Source organism: Eriocheir sinensis, unplaced genomic scaffold (assembly GCF_024679095.1).
Source record: "Eriocheir sinensis breed Jianghai 21 unplaced genomic scaffold, ASM2467909v1 Scaffold424, whole genome shotgun sequence".
NCBI lineage: Eukaryota > Metazoa > Arthropoda > Malacostraca > Decapoda > Varunidae > Eriocheir > Eriocheir sinensis.
In genome coordinates, this window is record NW_026111748.1 from 45,585 (window position 1) to 67,500 (window position 21,916).

At 47.8% G+C, this 21,916-nt stretch overlaps 1 protein-coding gene and 1 long non-coding RNA gene across 4 annotated transcripts in view; both read left to right on the plus strand.

Moving 5' to 3' along the window:
• The first annotated feature begins 1,948 nt into the window (after positions 1–1,948).
• LOC126992240 (uncharacterized) lies at positions 1,949–8,911 on the plus strand. Its single transcript, XR_007746382.1, has 3 exons — positions 1,949–2,392; positions 5,494–5,627; positions 8,800–8,911. It is a non-coding gene; the product is annotated as an uncharacterized LOC126992240 (long non-coding RNA).
• A 2,982-nt stretch (positions 8,912–11,893) lies between these two features.
• Positions 11,894–21,916, plus strand: part of LOC126992239 (uncharacterized) — an 11,008-nt gene continuing 985 nt past the window's right edge. Inside the window, exons 1-4 of one of the 3 annotated variants that reach the window (XM_050850897.1) lie at positions 11,894–11,980; positions 12,305–12,464; positions 17,652–18,091; positions 20,052–20,193. In XM_050850897.1, coding sequence (XP_050706854.1) covers positions 12,439–12,464; positions 17,652–18,091; positions 20,052–20,193 — 608 coding nt within the window. In that variant the 5' untranslated portion in view covers positions 11,894–11,980; positions 12,305–12,438. Of the gene's footprint in view, positions 11,981–12,304; positions 12,465–16,865; positions 17,390–17,651; positions 18,092–20,051; positions 20,194–21,916 lie in introns of those variants that run through there. The other 2 variants (XM_050850898.1, XM_050850899.1) reach the window with 2 other exon arrangements.

Below are 21,916 nucleotides of genomic sequence, written 5' to 3' on the forward strand. Positions count from 1 at the left end.
CATTACCAATCCTTCCGCTATCCACCAGTCAAGTTACCAACCTTCCCTATCCACCAGTCCCATTACCAACCCTTCCCCTATCCACCAGTCCCATTACCAACTCTTCCCCTATCCACCAGTCTCATTACCAATCCTTCCCCTATCCACCAGTCCCATTACCAATCCTTCCCCTATCCACCAGTAGCATTACCAACCCTTCCCCTATCCACCAGTCCCATTACCAACCCTTCCCCTATCCACCAGTCTCATTACCAATTCTTCCCCTATCCACCAGTCCCATTACCAGTCCTTCCCCTATCCACCAGTCCCATTACCAACTTTCCCTATCCACCAGTCCCATTACCAATCCTTCCCCTATCCACCAGTCCCATTACCAATCCTTCCCCTATCCACCAGTCCCATTACCAACCCTTCCCCTATCCACCAGTCCCATTACCAACCCTTCCCCTATTCACCAGTCCCATTACCAATCCTTCCGCTATCCACCAGTCCCATTACCAACCCTTCCCCTATCCACCAGTCCCATTACCAATCCTTCCCCTATCCACCAGTCCCATTACCAACCCTTCCCCTATCCACCAGTCCCATTACAAATCCTTCCCCTATCCACCAGTCCCATTACCAATCCTTCCCCTATCCACCAGTCCCATTACCAATCCTTCCCCTATCCACCTGTCCCATTACCAATCCTTCCCCTATCCACCAGTCCCATTACCAATCCTTCCCCTATCCACCAGTCCCATTACCAATCCTTCCCCTATCCACCAGTCCCATTACCAATCCTTCCCCTATCCACCAGTCCCATTACCAACCCTTCCCTTATCCACCAGTCCCATTACCAATCCTTCCCCTATCCACCAGTCCCATTACCAATCCTTCCCCTATCCACCAGTCCCATTACCAACCCTTTCCTTATCCACCAGTCCCATTACCAATCCTTCCCCTATCCACCAGTCCCATTACCAATCCTTCCCCTATCCACCTGTCCCATTACCAACCCTTCCCCTATCCACCAGTCCCATTACCAATCCTTCCCCTATCCACCTGTCCCATTACCAATCCTTCCCCTATCCACCTGTCCCATTACCAATCCTTCCCCTATCCACCTGTCCCATTACCAATCCTTCCCCTATCCACCTGTCCCATTACCAATGCTTCCATCTGAACACGACCGTCCACAGTTAACCTTCCTAAGGACGAGAACTGCTTTGAAAACCCTCGGCAATAAGTCTTAATTCCCTCATCGTTACAACGCCAGATGAAGGTTATGGCGTAGTTTTACTCTACAGAGATTATTATTATATTACTAAAATGGCTAACATTCTATCGGATCGCAATAAATTCACGCATGTTACTAATGATCTATTTCATGAAGTCTTAAAATTGGAAGACCAATCACACAGGCTGTTGCCAATTCTACTAAAAGAAGGTATTATCAGTCAAGATACTCTGGACTACGGCCCAACGGTTCCAAGGCAGCATAATTGATGGGATACCAAACGTCCACAAGGATGGTTGCCCTCAGACCAGTTTTACCTGCCATAGGAACATTTAATTATAATATTGCGAAGTATCTTGTTCCAGTCCTAGCTCCGATAACTCGTATTCCTGCAAAGACACTTTGTTAACATCGTTAAGGAGTACCCAAAGTTTGCTGGTAATGTAGGTCATTGCGTGTGTACCTGCTCACGAATAGTATTTACATTATAACTCCTTTTTCTCTTAACTAACCTCAACATGTGTTTTTATTTTTGTACAATGAAGATTTTTGTTTTTTGTAATGCTTCGTCATGCAGGGGTTTGTCTGCAAGACAGCCATTGCTTGTGTTTTACAACAATAAATATTTCAATTCCAAAAGTGTCAGGAGGCGCCGTTGCAAAGGGCGGCCATCATCATCATCAGCACCAGCAGCACCCAAACGTAAACACAGCCAGCCTGGCGGACACGTGCTGGACCATATCGGCACAGACTGAACATAGTCGAAGACCCACACTACCCATGGTGCCCCACACACACCAGAACACCTCCTCCTCCACTGCCCAAGATTCCACTCCCTCCACACCACCCTCAAAGCATCCTTAACCAGTCTCCGTATTCACAGGCCAGCCCTGGAGGACCTGCTGGGCAGCGACGCCCTCAGCCCCAACATCCAAGCCTTCCAAGTGTACCTTCCTGCAGAAGGCGGGGCGGCAACTCGACAGGATCTAACCCACTCTGGTGACAGAACGACAAACAAAAGACTGATACCAACCACCACTGACGGGGCTGTGGAGGCTGTGGCCCCACAGCCCCATAAAACACCCAAGAAGAAGAAGAAGAAGGTGATGCCCCGGAGGATATGGACCCCGCCAGCCACCCAGCACCCCTTCCCTCCCTCCTCCTACTGGTGACGTAAGTACCCTGCCACCCAGCGCCCCCTTCCTCCCTCCTCCTACTGGTGACGTAAGTACCCTGCCGCACACCACAGGCCCCCCCACACCCCATCCCTGCCCCTGAAGTAGATCCTGCCCTCACCTTCAGCCCAAACCCCGGTCACGGTGTGTGTCGTGCCTTGCATGGGCAATTATGTGGGTTCAATATACTACAAAGTAGAATTAATTGTTGATCATTTAAACGAGAGAGTAAGATTAGTAGTTTATTCAGCAAGTCTTGTAAGGCAGCGGCACACAGGCTTATCATCTGCCAAATAATATAGGCAGCGTGACCGTAAGAATGTTACTTGAGGTAAATATATTTGTTAAGAGAACTAAGGGTCAGGGGACAGCCTTATGAGACTGAAGTGTGCCACTCGTAACACTTAGAGCTTATTTAGTCTGATTAAAACCACCACAGACACACTATCACTTTAAACCAACGGTAATTGTCAAGATTGACTCCGCGCCTCCAAAATGCGATATTACGCCCCCATATTATAGTTAAGGGGCGAAATACATGTCCCTCAACCATAACATGAAGTACTTAGAAGTAAGGAAAGAGGCCCAGTCCCCTTCCCCTAGTAACCGTCTTGAGGGACCCGTCAGTGTTTTTTGGTGGGGGAGCAGATTTAAGCTCCTCCAACCGAACTTTACATAACCTAACCTCTAACCTCCTAACCAGGGGGGTCGCAACACCCCCCGGACCCCCCCCCACATGTATGATGTGCCGGTAAAACTCGAGAAGTACAACAGTACCATGGAAAGGTTATTATTCTCGGGGGGAGGCGCGTAGTGAATCTCCATATTTACCAAACTAATATGCAAACACAAGAATGAGTAGCACCAACACACCAAGAAAAACTGTCAAGTATTTCCACTAACACGGGGTAACACGTAACCTGCTCACTCGGTCTTAAATAACACCACTCATCAACTGAATTAATACAATTAGTGAGTGTCTGCACTCCACCGTGGTCACCCCTGAGAATGACACACACACACACACACACACACACACACACACTCACACACCACTCTTTTCTCCTCTCGCACACTGCTGCTGCACACAACATGCTGTTTTTTTTATTTTTATTTTTTTACGTTGCGGCCTATTGCGCCGGTAGGCTTCTTTTCCGGTGGATCCTGATGGTCGGTCCAAGGCTTCTTTCCAGTGGGTCCTGATGGTCGGCCCAGCCCGTTCTGGCGCAGGCGGGTGTTTATAGTGGCGCCATCCCGGACCTCATCTTTGATCCTAGAATCTAGAGTCCAGGTTGATGGGCGGTCTTCTGAACAGCATGTGGGTAGTTTTAAGCCACTTGGCGGCGGCTGAAAAATCCCAGCTTGGTGGCACCGGGCGGGGATTGAACTCGCGTCCTCCTGAACACGGGGCCGTCTTGCTATCCGTTCAGCCACCGCCTCCCCTTGGGGAGCTTGGGACCTGCCACCACTCAGACTTGCTTCAACACCACTGTATGGGGCGATACCTCATATAATAATAATATGATACATTGTGTAATATATAGTAATAATAATATGTATACCTCCCAGGCATTGAATGGCATTCAAATAACTGATTCAAGATTCACTAATGGAGGCAATATTGTCATGAACTTTGATGATGAGAACACAAGGGCTGAGGCTGCTAAAAACTGCTGGAGTCTCTTGAGCAAATTAATACCAAGAGTGTTGGAAAGATGAAACCAAAGATCATGATGTGCATAAAGAGGAGACCAAGAAATAGATAAAGGAGACCATCTTGGACCACAATGAGTTCTTACACACAAGTGAGGGTGTTGAGGACAAGATTGAGCTGATCTTTAGTAAGTCTGCGGCTGGCGGCACGATGCACTACATACTGAGGTGCGACCCAACCGTGAGAGGGCTGATTCACAAGTATCACGACAAGATGAAATTACAATGGGGAATATGCACGGTGAGAGACCATGCAATTACATGCCATCACTGTCAGAGATACGGCCATCTTGAGGCCAACAGTACTGCCAAGACCAACGGAGACGCCCCAAAATGTTTCAAATGCGCTGGCAATCATAAATCGCAGGATTGCACCGTGGCTGAGAAGAAATGCATAAGCTGTGTGAGGGGCAAGAAGCCAACCACTCAGCCAATGACCAGTGTTGTGTTGTTCTCCAGGCTGAAACAGAGAATTCCTAACATGACCGATCCTGGCTATTAATTACTAGTGTTTGTACTCAAAGATAAATTGTGTGTGATGGATGTTCAGTGTGTGGGAAATAATCATTGGATATTTAATTGTGATACTATTTGAAAATATTAGACATGAACACTGAACTAATGGTCATATGTGATATTATTTGTGAAAGCAATTAAGACACTCACTACGATGTTTGAGAATAAGTGCATCGAAGACTGTTATTGAGGCTAACGTTGAAACTGTTGATGGCCCTCGTGGAGCAGCAGGGCCTCAAACCTCATCAATGGCAAATTGTAAATGATGTAAGAGTGCGTTGGCTCCCTCGGTCTAGGGCAAGGGAGGACAGGCTATTTCGGCCCCAAAAGTACTCACAGGTTAGGCCTGCTTGAGATTTTCTTGGTAGGCCTCTAAGATCAAAATAAAGTTACAGGTATTTTAATTCCATTGTAAACATTTGCCGTTCACCCGCAATAATTAAAAGGAAGCAGATTAACAACTTTCGACAACGCTACACTGTTTTGACCCTGACACCCGAAATTTTGTTGACGCTGCCAGATTGTAGGGTAGACAGGGGAGCACAACGGCCCTCTTTGTTTCAACACCCATTTCCTCCCCCACTCTCTCTCTCTCTCTCTCTCTCTCTCTCTCTCTCTCTCTCTCTCTCTCTCTCTCTCTCTCTCTCTCTCTCTCTCTCTCTCTCTCTCTCTCTCTCCTTTCCTTCCTTCCCCTTTCATACTAAACCTCATTCTTCTTCTTCTTCTTCTTCTTCTTCTTCTTCTTATTATTATTATTATTATTATTATTATTATTATTATTGTTATTATTATTATTATTGTTATTATTATTATTATTGTTATTGTTTTTATTAATTACTATTCTTATTATTACCATTATTATTATTTCAGGGGAGAAGACAGGAGGATGAGGAGGAGAGAAGAAGGAGGAGGAGGAGGAGGAGGGTTAGTGCCTGATCCAGCAAGGTGATTCACTGTCACCTGTCACTGTCCGTCCACCCTCAGGAAAGCCCTTTGAGATCCAGGTAGGCCTGTGTGTGTGTGTGTCTATGCCAGTGTGTGTGTGTGTGTGTCTATGCCTGTGTGTGTGTGTGTGTGTGTGTGTGTTTATATGTGGAAAAAGTGTGTGTGTTTATATGTGGAAAAAGTGTGTGTGTGTGTGTGTGTTTATATGTGGAAAAAGTGTGTGTGTGTGTGTGTGTGTGTGTGTGTGTGTTCGTGCAATCAGCCTGAGCAACGCCAGGACTGTTTTTGCGTTTCTGGACACAAGTCGGGCTTTTTTTGATGTTCCTCATCTGCCTCAACACACACACACACACACACACACACACACACACACACACACACTACTCCGGTAGCTCAGTCGGTTAAAGCACTGCGCCGCCCAGCATCAGCCGCTAACAGGCAAACACGCACATCCCTTCCTCTACATGATGTCCCTCTCAGCCTGACAGCCTCGCCCTCCCATGCAACACTTCACCTTCAGTCAGGTGTCCCCTTATACTAAGGCTGCGTTTACACCAAGCGAATCTAATTGATTCCATTCATGAAGAATCATTTGACTCAAGTCATTTTGAATCAGCACATTCAGAAGGCAGCACCAAGGCAGGCTTTCACGTGTGTGGACGTACATGTGTCGCTGAAACAGCAGCGCTGCTGTGGCCGAGGCGGCGTGGGCGTCACCAACGGACAGCAGGAAATTATTGTTAAAAGACCTGAATTTGGGAACTTTGGACATTGTTCCCAGATTTGTTGAATAATCCAGATAAATGTTACGACTTCTTTAGGATAACTAAAGAGCAATTTAAAATGTTGGTGGAGTTGACTGGATCCTCCGTAAGAAAGCAGAACACCAGTTACCGACATGCAGCTGTGTCACGCATTTCAAACGTGGACCACACAGCGCACAGTTGCCAAATGAGAATATCAGCCACGTCCGTAACGTTTTGTGTCGCCATTTGTTTAAAAAAGATGCTGTGGAATGTTGTCTAGTAAATCATATGTATGGCGCGGCACATCCTTCTGTGGTTCAGCAGCCTGCAATAGTTCTCCTGTGGTGAGTGAACACAAACTGTTGACTCATTTCAGTAGCAGTATCCTTCCACAAAGCAGCCGTGGCATCTCCATGTCGGTGCATGGGATCACTGGGATCATATATCGCACGTCGTGCTCGTACTAAATTGACGAGGACGTCCGCTGGCATGGTGCTTGCTCCTCGGGTGACTCGCCTTGACTAATGAAAAAATGGGTCCAAACCAACCAGTGACTCTGAATCATCATGACTTGAATTGACTGGATTCGCTTGGTGTAAACGGTTACATTGAAATTAGTGTGGCGAGTCAAGACGAATCATGAATCGTGTTGATTTTTCACGAATGGAATCGATTCGATTCGCAAATAAAAGGAAGGGAAGGGAGCACACGGCCATTTGGAAGCGAGCTAACTCTCCTACACTTGATATACCCGCGGTTCACAGGGTCATGGCTGGAACATGGGAGAAGGGGTCTACAGCCTCTTGGGTGTGAAGGTCTTGGCCAGCCTCAGAGTCTTCACAGGGTCATGGCTGGAATATGGAAGAACTCTTGCGTAAGGGATTTGGACAGTATAGGGATGAAAGAGTGAAGATGCTGGTTAACTCTTGCGTAAGGGGTTTGGGCAGTATAGGGATGAAAGAGTGAAGATGCTGGTTAACTCTTGCGTAAGGGGTTTGGACAGTATAGGGATGAAAGAGTGAAGATGCTGGTTAACTCTTGCGTAAGGGATTTGGACAGTATAGGGATGAAGGAGTGAAGATGCTGGTTAACTCTTGCATAAGGGGTTTGGACAGTATAGGGATGAAAGAGTGAAGATGCTGGTTAACTCTTGCGTAAGGGATTTGGACAGTATAGGGATGAAAGAGTGAAGATGCTGGTTAACTCTTGCATAAGGGGTTTGGACAGTATAGGGATGAAAGAGTGAAGATGCTGGTTAACTCTTGCATAAGGGGTTTGGACAGTATAGGGATGAAAGAGTGAAGATGCTAGTTAACTCTTGCGTAAGGGATTTGGACAGTAAAGGGATGAGCTTGAGTAGATATTAAAGCGTGATTACATTTTAAGTTAATTAAGGAAACGCAGAAACGAAGAGTTGAGTGCTGGCATTCCTGAACCTCTCGGCGCCCAGGCACAAACATTGACAAGGCTTCCTAGGAGTGTGAGGCATTTCCAGGGGTAGTTATCTGAGCCTGGTGGTTGTTTGACCCTTCCTGTACTGTGAACCTGTACCTGAACCTAAGAAAACACTCATTAGAACCCGACCGATCTCCTTTTTGGCATTTGGAAATATTTGGTGCGAGAGGCGGAACTGTAGCGCAGATTCTAGATGATTCGGCGGGGCGGAGATAGCCACGTGGCAGAGAGCTCTTTGGGTAGTTGACGGTGAGAGGAGGAGGAGGAGGAGGAGGAAGGGGTTGGTAGTGACGTACCCGGGAGGAAGGAGGGGCGTTAGTAAGGACGCCCAGACAACCCGGACCCATATTCTCAGACCTTTCGACGCCTTAGTATATCCATTTAAAGAGGCTCTCGTAGAAGTTTTAGGGATTGCCAAGGGTGGCGCCATATCTCTAGTGGTAGTTTTGCAAGATTTCTACGCCACGAACAGGCAAAACACTCTTGAGAACCCGATACATCTTTTATATGGCCTTCAAAAGTTGGTTGAGGGTAAGAACCCTGTTGGCAAGGAGGGAGGGACTTTGACACTGCTGCATGCTAACAGGGAAGGAGGGGCTCAAAGGCTCACCTGTTTTAGGGAGACGAAAAGTGGGAAAGAAAATGTTGAAAAATGTCCGAAAAGGTGAAAAAATGTGCCAAAAAATGCCTGCAATCAAGCAAAGTGTGGAAAATTGTCAACAGTATAAAATATATTAAAAAAGAGATGGAGGAAAAGTTAAAAAAATGTGCAAAAATGTATGGAAAGTGATTATTTTTAAATATACGAAGTTAAAAATATGAAAAAAAAGTTACAAAAATTCATGACCAGATGCCTGCCGGTACAAACCAGCTGATGCGAAATAACTTCATCTTTTCTGTCCTGCCCTGCCACACGTAGGTTACCAGTAGTAGTGGTAGTAACCAGACACCCTCGCCATAGACTGATAGGTCTTCTGGTGTCTGTTCTTCCTATGTATTCCTATGTAACTAACCCAGTTGGCTTCCACAGGTGCCTCGATCCTTGGCCAGCTTGAAGAGTTCTGCGTCCAGGCCGAGACGGTGAACCTGGTGACTGTCCAGGAGGCAGACAGGGACAGACAGGGACGCAGTTTGGAGGCTGGCGAGTAAGCCAGCCACTTTGATTGTGTTGTTCACGTATTTCATTCTCATGTTAACTTTAGGACACACACACACACACACACACACACACACACACACACACACACACACACACACACACACAATACTCACGAAATATTAAGATTGCCCCTTAATATATACATATATATATATATTTTTTTTTGGTGTGTGTGTGTGTGTGTGTGTGTGTTTGAATTCCTGCTAAAAGGGAAAGCTGTTGAAGTCTGCCTGTCTGTCTGTCTGTCTATCTGTCTGTCTGTCTGTCTGTCTGTCTGTCTCCCCCGCGGCCTTAGAACAGCTGTCTGTCTCCCCTACGGCCTCGGAAGCTGTTCTAGAAGCGTCCAATATTTACACCCTCGCTCATTCCCTTCCCTTCCTTCCCTTGCCTTCCCTTCCCTTCCCCTTCCTGTTCCTTCGCTTCCCTTCCTTCCCTTGCCTTCCCTTGCCTTCCCTTCCCTTCCTTCCCTTGCCTTCCCTTCCCTTCCCCTTCCTGTTCCTTCGCTTCCCTTCCCTTCTCATTCCCTTCCCTTCCTTCCCTTGCCTTCCCTTCCCTTCCTTCCCTTGCCTTCCCTTCCCTTCCCCTTCCTGTTCCTTCGCTTCCCTTCCCTTCTCATTCCCTTCCCTTCCTTCCCTTGCCTTCCCTTCCCTTCCCCTTCCTGTTCCTTCGCTTCCCTTCTCATTCCCTTCCCTTCCTTCCCTTGCCTTCCCTTCCTTCCTTCCTTCCTTTCCTTCCTTCCTGTTCCTTCTGCTTCCTTCCTTCTCATTCCCTTCCTTCCCTTGCCTACCCTTCCCTTGCCTTCCCCTTCCTGTTCCTTCCCTTCCCTTCTCATTCCCTTCCCTTCCTTCCCTTGCCTTCCCTTCCCCTTCCTGTTCCTTCGCTTCCCTTCCCTTCTCATTCCCTTCCCTTCCTTCCCTTGCCTTCCCTTCCCTTCCCCTTCCTGTTCCTTCCCTTCCCTTCCCTTCTCATTCCCTTCCCTTCCTTCCCTTGCCTTCCCTTCCCTTCCCCTTCCTGTTCCTTCCCTTCCCTTCCCTTCTCATTCCCTTCCCTTCCTTCCCTTGCCTTCCCTTCCCTTCCCCTTCCTGTTCCTTCCCTTCCCTTCTCATTCCCTTCCCTTCCTTCCCTTGCCTTCCCTTCCCTTCCCCTTCCTGTTCCTTCCCTTCCCTTCCCTTCTCATTCCCTTCCCTTCCTTCCCTTCCTGTTCCTTCCCTTGCCTTCCCTTCTCATTCCCTTCCCTTGCCTTCCCTTCCCTTCCCATTCCTTCCCATTCCTTCCCATCCCTTCCCTTCCCTTTCCTTCCCATTCCTTCCCATTCCTTCCCTTCCCTTTCCTTCCCATTCCTTCCCATTCCTTCCCATCCCTTCCCTTCCCTTTCCTTCCCATTCCTTCCCATTCCTTCCCATCCCTTCCCTTCCTTTTCTTTCCCATTCCTTCCCTTCCCATTCCTTCCCATTCCTTCCCTTCCTTTTCCTTCCCATTCCTTCCCATTCCTTCCCTTCCTTTTCCTTCCCATTCCTTCCCATTCCTTCCCTTCCTTTTCCTTCCCTTCCTTTTCCTTCCCATTTCTTCCTTCCTTTTCCTTCCTTTTCTTTCCCATTCCTTCCCATTCCTTCCCTTCCCTTTCCTTCCCATTCCTTCCCATCCCTTCCCTTCCTTTTCCTTCCCATTCCTTCCCTTCCTTTTCCTTCCCATTCCTTCCCTTCCCATTCCTTCCCATTCCTTCCCTTCCTTTTCCTTCCCATTCCTTCCCATTCCTTCCCATTCCTTCCCTTCCTTTTCCTTCCCTTCCTTTTCCTTCCCATTCCTTCCCATTCCTTCCCTTCCATTTCCTTCCCATTCCTTCCCATTCCTTCCCTTCCTTTTCCTTCCCATTCCTTCCCATTCCTTCCCTTCCTTTTCCTTCCCATTCCTTCCCTTCCTTTTCCTTCCCATTCCTTCCCATTCCTTCCCTTTACTTCCCTTCCCTTCCCTTCCCATTCCTTCCCATCACTTCCCTTCCCTTCCCTTCCCATTCCTTCCCATTCCTTCCCATCACTTCCCTTCCCTTCCCTTCCCATTCCTTCCCATCACTTCCCTTCCCTTCCCTTCCCATTCCTTCCCATCACTTCCCTTCCCATTCCTTCCCATCATTTCCCATCACTCCCCTTCCCTTCCCTTCCCTTCCCTTCCCATTCCTTCCCCTAAAATAACTCCTTTTCATCTATTTCTTCCCCTTACACAATCTCTCTCTCTCTCTCTCTCTCTCTCTCTCTCTCTCTCTCTCTCTCTCTCTCTCTCTCTCTCTCTCTCTCTCTCTCTCTCTCTCTGTATGTAGTATGTTTCTGTGTCTGTACATGCGTTGCTTTTTGTGGGTCATTCTTTGATCTATTTCCTGTCTGTCAGTGTGTCTGTTTTGCCCTAAATGTCTGTCTCAGTCTGTCTGTTTGTGTTCTCTTGTTTGTCTGTTTGTCTTTGGCTGTTTTTTGCATGTCTTTACGTATGCAAGTTTAGAGAGAGAGAGAATGTAGATAGATAGATTGATTGATAGATAGATAGATAGATAGATAGATTTCCTGTACATTGCCTGTATTAGGACGGACAGAACTTGGCACCTTGGATCAACTTAACACTGGCACTGACCACCCCTACTCCCTCCACACCCACACACCCCAACCCCCCAACCTCCTCCTCACCCCCACCCCAACCTCCTCCCCCCCAGCCTCACCGCCACCCCAGTCCCCTCCTTCACCTCCTCCCCACCCCCACAATCTACCTCAAACTAAGAGAGGTGGAGGACGTTGGGAAAGGGCTATCCTGCTCACCCCCAACCCCCTCCCCATCCCGCCACTCCCCTCACCCCAGCACCTTACTTACCCCCACAGTAACGTGGCCACTAAACCAGACTCAGCGGCGTCACTTCAGTGTCTCGCCGTGCACTCTAGTCAATGAAGTCTCTGTGTGGTGGCGTAAACAAACCCTCGCTTGCTGTGTGTGTGTGTGTGGGTGTGGGCGTGGAAGTCGTGTGCAGTGGGCCTGTCTTGAGGCGGAGGAAAGTGTTGCCTACGGTCTTGGGGTGAGTGTGTCAGGGTGAAGGAGGGAGTACTGGGCGGTGTGTTGGCGCGGCGTGGACCAGCTGACACGCTCACTGAATACAAAAGTGCTGAAGGGCAAAAGCAAAGGTGTGAAGTGTTGGCTTGTTGTTGGTACAGGTTGTTGACTTGTACTGTACAGGAGAGGAACGGCTGACTGCCTCGCACTGCTCACTTCTCAGCCCCAATAGAGGGATCATTGGCAACTACAATTTTTTTACCCATTTATCCAAAAAACAAAATCTTGTGCTTCCATGTGGTGACTTGCCTGGCTCCAAGGCGTTATTCTGCACAGTAATGTTTTCCAGACATGGCGAGGAAATGTCTCCAGACAGGAAGCGTGCTGGCTGGCCTGTGCTGCCGAGGACTCTTTGGATGACAGTGACCAGCCAGCGTGTTGGTGAAGACTCTCAGGCTGTTGGTCTTCAAGCAGAGCCTCAACATGCCTCGGCTCAACCTGAAAATCCTGTGAGTATTGCCGGAATTGTACATTAGTTTTACTAGTATATCGGAAAGTTTTTAATTGTGCACCGATATATTTACTAAAATTATAATAATCAGAGTTGAACTTACAATAGGGATGAATTGTTCATTAGAGTTTTACTATTATATTTGGAAGTTTTTAACTGTACACCGATATATTTACTAAAAACATACGTGATATTCAAAGCTGAACTTACATTGAGGCTGGGCATCCATTTGTGCTAGGGGGCTTTGTGGTGCAGTGGCTAGCACACTCGGCTCACAACCTATAATTCCTTCCCCTTCTGCCTCTCTCTGGCATATGACCACAGATGTTGCACCCACTAAACCAAACTTTCCAACTGTTCCCTTCACTTATAATTCCTTCCCCTTCTGCCTCTCTCCGGCATATGACCACAGATGTTGCACCAACTAAACCAAACTTTCCAACTGTTCCCTTCACCTATAATTCCTTCCCCTTCTGCCTCTCTCCGGCATATGACCACAGATGTTGCACCCACTAAACCAAACTTTCCAATTGTTCCCTTCACCTATAATTCCTTCCCCTTCTGCCTCTCTCCGACATATGATCACAGATGTTCCACCCACTAAACCAAACTTTCCAATTGTTCCCTTCGCCTATAATTCCTTCCCCTTCTGCCTCTCTCCGGCATATGACCACAGATGTTGCACCCACTAAACCAAACTTTCCAACTGTTCCCTTCTCCTATAATTCCTTCCCCTTCTGCCTCTCTCCGACATATGACCACAGATGCTGCACCCACTAAACCAAACTTTCCAACTGTTCCCTTCTCCCATAATTCCTTCCCCTTCTGTCCCTCTCTGGCATATGACCACAGATGTTGTGTCCCGTCTCCTGGGGTCTGTTCCCTTCTCCCATAATTCCTTCCCCTTCTGTCCCTCTCCGGCATATGACCACAGATGTTGTGTCCCGTCTCCTGGGGTCTGTTCCCTTCTCCCATAATTCCTTCCCCTTCTGTCCCTCTCCGGCATATGACCACAGATGTTGTGTCCCGTCTCCTGGGGTCTGTTCCCTTCTCCCATAATTCCTTCCCCTTCTGTCCCTCTCCGGCATATGACCACAGATGCTGCACCCACTAAGCCAAACTTAACAACTTTTCCTCCGGCCCATAATTTGAACACAGACTTCCTAGTCATTGACAGTGGGCCACATGTACTTAGAGCTACTAAACCATTTTTTTCTAAATTAGTCCTCATAAAATTGTCACATTTTTTATAGCTGTCAGCTGCCAGCATCGTGCAAATTACTGGCATAAGTAGCAGTAATGTTGTCAAGTTCCTGCCATCCATAACTGGCAGCACCTTCTCCAGCGTCGTGGCACTCTTGTTCAGTACACTCACAATGCCTACGGAGGACACAGTCTGGAAATTAATAAAACAGGCATCACGCACTTACACTATGCAGTAACCTACTATATTTATGACAAGGAATCTGCCACTGAAACATGTATTATTACAGTATTAGGAAAAGAATTGAGTACAGACATCACCAGAAAACAGTACTGTGCTAGTAGGCTGTGGCTGAAGGAGTTTACAGCTAACTACCACAGCACAGCCCAAGATGCATGACTCAGCACACTTACCTTGCACAGAAAACAGTACTGTGCTAGTAGGCTGTGGGTGAAGGAGTTTACAACTAACTACCACAGCAGTTACCTTGCACAGAAAACAGTACTGTGCTAGTAGGCTGTGGCTGAAGGAGTTTACAACTAACTACCACAGCAGTTACCTTGCACAGAAAACAGTACTGTGCTAGTAGGCTGTGGCTGAAGGAGTTTACAACTAACTACCACAGCAGTTACCTTGCACAGAAAACAGTACTGTGCTAGTAGGCTGTGGCTGAAGGAGTTTACAACTAACTACCACAGCAGTTACCTTTTGCAGAAAACAGTGCTGTGCTAGTAGGCTGTGGCTGAAGTTTACAACTAACTACCACAGCAGTTACCTTGCACAGAAAACAGTACTGTGCTAGTAGGCTGTGGCTGAAGGTTACAACTAACTCCCACAGCAGTTACCTTGCACAGAAAACAGTACTGTGCTAGTAGGCTGTGGCTGAAGGGGTTGACAACTAACTACCACAGCAGTTACCTTGCACAGAAAACAGTACTGTGCTAGTAGGCTGTGGCTGAAGGAGTTTACAACTAACTACCACAGCAGTTACCTTGCACAGAAGATCGTTTCACAACACAGCAGCAGGACCGAGCCACACAGACACACCCGTGGAGGTTATCACCACACTCTTCCCGGCACATTATTGGGACGAGCCACACAGACACACCCGTGGAGGTTATCACCACACTCTTCCCGGCACATTATTGGGACGAGCCACACAGACACACCCGTGGAGGTTATCACCACACTCTTCCCGGCACATTATTGGGACGAGCCACACAGACACACCCGTGGAGGTTATCACCACACTCTTCCCGGCACATTATTGGGACGAGCCACACAGACACACCCGTGGAGGTTATCACAACACTCTTCCCGGCACATTATTGGGACGAGCCACACAGACACACCCGTGGAGGTTATCACCACACTCTTCCCGGCACATTATTGGGACGAGCCACACAGACACACTCAATGAAGGAGCTGGGGAGTGAGAAAGGTAGAGAAGAAAAGGGAGAGATAAAATATACAAACAATTCCACTTATAACACTATATATATATAAGTAACAGTACAGTACTTGCATGGTGTAGTAGTGGTGCCATAACACTTATAAACTTATAACACTATATAAAAGTAACAGTACAGTACTTGCATGGTGTAGTAGTGGTGCCGTAACACTTATAACAGTATATATAAGTAACAGTACAGTACTTGCATGGTGTAGTAGTGGTCCCGTAACACTTATAACAGTATATATAAGTAACAGTACAGTACTTGCATGGTGTAGTAGTGGTCCCGTAACACTTATAACAGTATATATAAGTAACAGTACAGTAGTTGGCTGTCGTAGTGGTGCCGTCCCGTAACAAACGCGTCAGCAGGCGTGCCTGGTAATAACAGTGCCTTAGTCAACCCTCGCTGGCAAGGATTATTGCTGAAAAGTGTTAAGTGTCTACATGTACTTTTCTGTGGTACTTGACGCTTATAAGACCTTACAGTAGTGCAACACACGAGACTTGGCACAGAACATAGCAACACTACTTTAGTTTACGAATATAAGCACTTTATGTCACTTCTATATATATGTTTTATAACTAGTCTTTAGTGCAATGAACACACCTTCCTCAATAGTTAATTAGTGGTAAGACGCAAATATACCTTCTGGCGGCAGGTGAGGTCCTGAGGGAGAGTCAGGTGAGGTCCTGAGGGAGAGTCAGGTGACGTCCTGAGGGAGAGTCAGGTGACGTCCTGAGGGAGAGTCAGGTGACGTCCTGAGGGAGAGTCACATGACGTCCTGAGGGAGAGTCACGTGACGTCCTGAGGGAGAGTCAGGTGACGTCCTGAGGGAGAGTCAGGTGACGTCCTGAGGGAGAGTCAGGTGACGTCCTGAGGGAGAGTCAGGTGACGTCCTGAGGGAGAGTCACGTGACGTCCTGAGGGAGAGTCACGTGACGTCCTGAGGGAGAGTCACGTGACGTCCTGAGGGAGAGTCAGGTGACGTCCTGAGGGAGTCAGGTGACGTCCTGAGGGAGTCAGGTGACGTCCTGAGGGAGAGTCACTTGACGTCCTGAGGGAGAGTCACGTGACGTCCTGAGGAGAGTCAGGTGACGTCCTGAGGGAGAGTCAGGTGACGTCCTGAGGAGAGTCACGTGACGTCCTGAGGAGAGTCACGTGACGTCCTGAGGGAGAGTCAGGTGACGTCCTGAGGGAGAGTCACGTGACGTCCTGAGGGAGAGTCAGGTGAGGTCCTGAGGGAGAGTCAGGTGAGGTCCTGAGGGAGAGTCAGGTGACGTCCTGAGGGAGAGTCAGGTGAGGTCCTGAGGGAGAGTCAGGTGACGTCCTGAGGGAGAGTCAGGTGACGTCCTGAGGGAGAGTCAGGTGAGGTTCTGAGGGAGAGTCAGGTGAGGTCCTGAGGGAGAGTCAGGTGACGTCCTGAGGGAGAGTCAGGTGAGGTCTTGAGGGAGAGTCAGGTAAGGGCTTCAATCAGAACATGACCTGACTCTCACTTCCGGCCCTCCCTCCTCACACCCTTCCCATTTCACCATGTGTGTGTGTGTGTGTGTGTGTGTGTGTGTGTGTGTGTGTGTGTGCTCTCTCTCTCTCTCTCTCTCTCTCTCTCTCTCTCTCTCTCTCTCTCTCTCTCTCTCTCTCTCACACACACACACACACACACCTTAATTATCTCGAGAGAGAGAGAGAGAGAGAGAGAGAGAGCTAGCATTACAGGAAGGTCTCCAGTCTCTCTAAGAAATAAGATATCTCTGAGGATTACTGCCTTTCCTCTGACAACTGAAATAGGCCTATAGATACATTCACAGCAGCCTCCTTCTGTTCCGTGGATAAAACTTATTGGGGGATAAGTCAACTTTGCAGTGTGTTAGGATATTTGTCCTGTATAACGAGAAAATACTAAAGTCTGCCCTTGAAAAACAATCTAACGGGATCAAATTGTCGTAGTCAGTGTTTGGCGACTTCCAGCCCCAAAGTGTCTCCTCCAGCCAATAAGTGGCTTGATATATCGTTAAGTGTTTCCTGGCAATGGCTCAGACACCGCCGCCATGTCCAAAGTCCATTATGAGCGGGTCCGTTATATCCAGGGTTTACTGTACATACACTTAACAGCTGCACTCAGTGTGGTGCCATCAATGTAACGCTATATATTTTTTACTGTGTTGGTGGGTGAAAACAATCATTGATGCACTTTTGCAGTGTGCAGGTTTTGGCTCCAGTCTACACACTGAAACAACTCCTTGTACCTCCGCCTCGCTCTCCACAGGTGTCCCAGCCAGGCCCGCCGCGCACAAGCTCCCACTCAACACCAGTTCCTCCAGCAGTCTGGCGTGGACCCAGGGACACTCTCCACAGGTGTCCCAGCCAGGCCTGCTGGGCCCCCTGGCACCACACTCTCCAGCAGTCTGGTTTGGACCTGTGCCTGGCGACAAGCTCCCACTCAACACCAGTTCCTCCAGCAGTCTGGCGTGGACCTGTGCCTGGCGGCCAAGAAGATGTCCTCCCCACACCAGGGACACTCTCCACAGGTGTCCCAGCCAGGCCCGCCGCGCACAAGCTCCCACTCAACACCAGTTCCTCCAGCAGTCTGGCGTGGACCTGTGCCTGGCGGCCAAGAAGATGTCCTCCCCACACCAGGGACACTCTCCACAGGTGTCCCAGCCAGGCCCGCCGCGCACAAGCTCCCACTCAACACCAGTTCCTCCAGCAGTCTGGCGTGGACCTGTGCCTGGCGGCCAAGAAGATGTCCTCCCCACACCAGGGACACTCTCCACAGGTGTCCCAGCCAGGCCCGCCGCGCACAAGCTCCCACTCAACACCAGTTCCTCCAGCAGTCTGGCGTGGACCTGTGCCTGGCGGCCAAGAAGATCGCCTCCCCACACCAGGGACCACTGTGGCCGACATCACCGCCGCAGAGAACTCAAGTCCACGCTCAAGACATGGAAGGCTGACCTGGTGCTTCATGATGGTGAGTGGTGATAGTGTTCATCATCATCATCATCATCATCATCATCATCCATTTCTTCCCTGTGGAGGGCGGGATACGGCCGCCTCCTCCACTGTCCATTTCCTCCGTGATGTTCAGCCTCCTCCTGTCCTTACTTCCACAATGTTGGCAGCAACTTGGAGGCGCTAACTCTCCTTTACCCGATCAGCTGCAAGTATTGCTTCCTTACCTCCGTGACGGAGCAATGGTAGAATCTGTCCAGCATTGTTATCTAGGCTAAGGCCTTTCTTCACAACTAATCCTCCACACAAAAGTGATCACCCATGAGTCTTGGCAGTGTCCTTCTGGGCGCACAACCCTGGAGGATGTAGGGACACCTCATGCTCCCCACAGGTACTCGCAGGTGTGAGGCATCACATGCAGCTCCACATGACTAAGCTCCTGAGCCTCTCCTGGAAAATCACATATGAAAGTTCTTGGAGTGTTGACGACTAAGGAGCCATTTCTCAAATTTTAACTTCAACCCTGATGGCATTTCTTGATCCCAAGTCAGACCCAGTTTCCAGAGTTCCTGGAAAAGTATCTTGGCCTACATAACAAATAGTTCATCCTAAAGGGTCAGAGATCTCACAGTAAGGATGCTTGGCTTCGTGGAGACTGCTTCTACACGATGCCATCAAGGGAGAAAGTGTCCTGCTGGGAGCTGCACCACCTGAAAGAGGCACCTTGTCACGTAACTCAGAAGTAATCGACAAGCTACTTGACACAAGCCTTGTAAGCTCCATGCTGCCATCAGCAAAAATGCTGCGTGCTTGGCAGACTTTCTCCGCTGCTTCTGTGGCAGAACCACTCGACCTGTGTACATGTCAGCCTTCAAATCCTGCACTACACTAGTCTGGGGACACTTATCCAGACGGTGGTTGATGGTGGCAGAAATGGACGGGCTGTGTTACCAGACGTGGGAGTCTCGTATTGTGCCGTCGTCTCTTGGCCGTGAAAATCTGTGAACATCTCTATCCTTCTCTTGAACACTGATTTGCAAAAACGCCTTTCTTATGTCTGCTGTAATAATAGCAATGGGCCAACGGCGAAAGCACCTCAACCAAGTCAGGGCTGAGTGCTGGGCCTGAGGACAAGCAGCCACTGTAACAAGGGGCATCAGACACAGGCCTTGTCTTGGTACCTGGACCACTTAACTTCACTGCTGGGCCATGAGACATATAGTATTATAACTTGGGTTTCATTTAGGTTAGACTCAATCTGTTTGCATGTAATCAAAGCCCAATCCTCGCTCTATCCAACCCCACCATCCACTCGCTCTAATCCTCGCTCACTCTCTCACCATCTCACTTTATTTACCAACTTTGCTGATAGGTTCTGATAACAAAGTGATATCAAATTCTCTATCACACTCTTTCATGACATGTATAAGATTTTTCCTTCATTTTTTTTACATATCCCAAAGTTAAAGGCCTATAGCTCCACTTCTAAGAAAGATAGAGCCAATCCGTTTGTACTTAATCAAAGCCCAATCCTTGCTTTATCCAACCCCACTATCCGCTTGCTCTAATCCTTGCTCACTTTCCCACTATCTTACTTTCTTTCATGACATGTATAAGATTTTTCTAGATTTTTTTTCCATGACCCAAAGTTAAAGGCCTATAGCTCCACTCCTAAGAAAGATAGAGCCAATCCGTTTGTACCTAATCAAAGCCCAATCCTTGTTCTATCCAACCCCACTATCCGCTTGCTCTAATCCTTGCTCACTTTCCCACTATCTTACTTTCTTTTATAACATGTATAAGATTTTTCCAGATTTTTTTTTCCATGACCCAAAGTTAAAGGCCTATAGCTCCATTCATAAGAAAGATAGAGCCAATCCGTTTGTACCTAATCAAAGCCCAATCCTTGCTCTATCCAACCCCACTATCCGCTTGCTCTAATCCTTGCTCACTTTCTCACCATCTCACTTTCTTTGCAGGTACTGACAGCCAACACGGTGCACACTCAGAGGGAGGAGGACTGGGATCTGATCTCCCGACTGGTGGAGTCTGCCGGGGCGGGCGCCTTACCCCCCTCCCTCAGTACCTCCTTGGGGGGGGGCGGGGGAGGAGGAGGAGGAGGTAAAATTCTCATAACTAAATTTTTGCCACCAATTTCATCTTGACAACTGCTTACATTTTTCCCTCCCCTGCCTACACCCCTGCACGGATCCCCTTCCCCTTTGGTCAGCAGGTAGAGGAGGCCTTCCCCTATCTGCTGACACCAAGCACTTACCTCTTATTTAAGCAGATGGAGATAAAAAGGGGAAAATATGAACAGGTAAAAATCTCATAACCCAAATTTTACCACCATTTTCAACTTGACATCTGCTTACATTTTTCCCTCCCCTGCTTAGGCTATTGCCTCCACCTCCTTCCCCTTTGGTGAGCAGATAGAAGAGGCCTTCCGCTACCTGCTGACACTAAGCACTTGCCTCTATGTTAAGCAGGTAGAGAGAGAAAGGGAAAAATATCAGCAGGTGAAAATCTCATAACCCAATTTTTGCCACCATTTTCAACTTGACATCTGGTTACATTTTTCCCTCCCCTGCTTACACCCCTGCACGGATCCCCTTCCCCTTTGGTCAGCAGGTAGAGGAGGCCTTCCCTTACTTGGTGACAACAAGGGCTTGTTAGGTGCAGCTATTCACTGTAGGAAAATGTAAAGTCCTGCACCTTGGGAGGGATATCCACCACTGGCCCTTCCAGCACCGCGCCGCTTCAAAGCACGGTGTCTGGCGGGTCATTTTTTGCTATTTTTGAGGCGGTGCCAAGCGTAGCACCGTGCCACAGAGGGGTACAAAGTGTATCATTTGAGTGCAGGGAGAGGCACAGCTGCAAGGACTGAAACAGTCGCCCACCTCACGGCGAGGGAAGCTGTGGCCAAAACTATTGGCTGTGACCTCCAGCTGTTGTTACAGACTCACAATGTCACAGCCTCATCAAGGCCACAGACTGGACGTGTTACAAGAGTGTAATGAACAGAAGCCAGCCTTTGGTGAGCCATGTAACCTGTCGTGGTAAACTCTAGAATCACACCCAACTCGCTCTAAAAGTGAACCCATTATTTGTTTGTATTGTATTTGCTAATCATCACTCTGGTAACCGTTTCCATTATTATTATTAGTCGTTTATGAGATTCTAAAATGGTGGGAAATATTAGTATTTCAGCGGTGATAGGCTAGGCTACTACTTGCTCATGTGAAGGCTCTTCAGCTAGAAGCTCCTCTAGCTTGGGTTATGAGTCCATCTTTATTTAACAGCCTGATGTATAAGGTTGCACACTCTTCATTGTCATGGGTACCAATGTCACTAGAACATGTTGAAGACATTTTCATACACTATTCTCTAAACCTAGCTATTTTGAACCTCAAGCAAAATGAAACACATTTACATGTATTTTACTCTATTTTTTTTAATTAACAATAAGTATTGAAATTAAATTAAATATTATTGAACGGTAATCATTGATGACTTATCTTCACAGTACCTTGGAATCGCACAGAACATGTATTGCAGCAATAGTGTGTGTGTGTGTGTGTGTGTGTGTGTGTGTGTGTGTGTGTGTGTGTGTGTGTGTGTGTGTGTGTGTGTGTGTGTATATATATATGTGTGTGTGTGTGTGTGTGTGTGTGTGTGTGTGTGTGTGTGTGTGTGTGTGTGTGTGTGTGTGTGTGTGTGTGATATATATATATATATATATATATATATATATATATATATATATATAGATATATATATATATATATATATATATATATATATATATATATATATATATATATATATATATATATATATATAT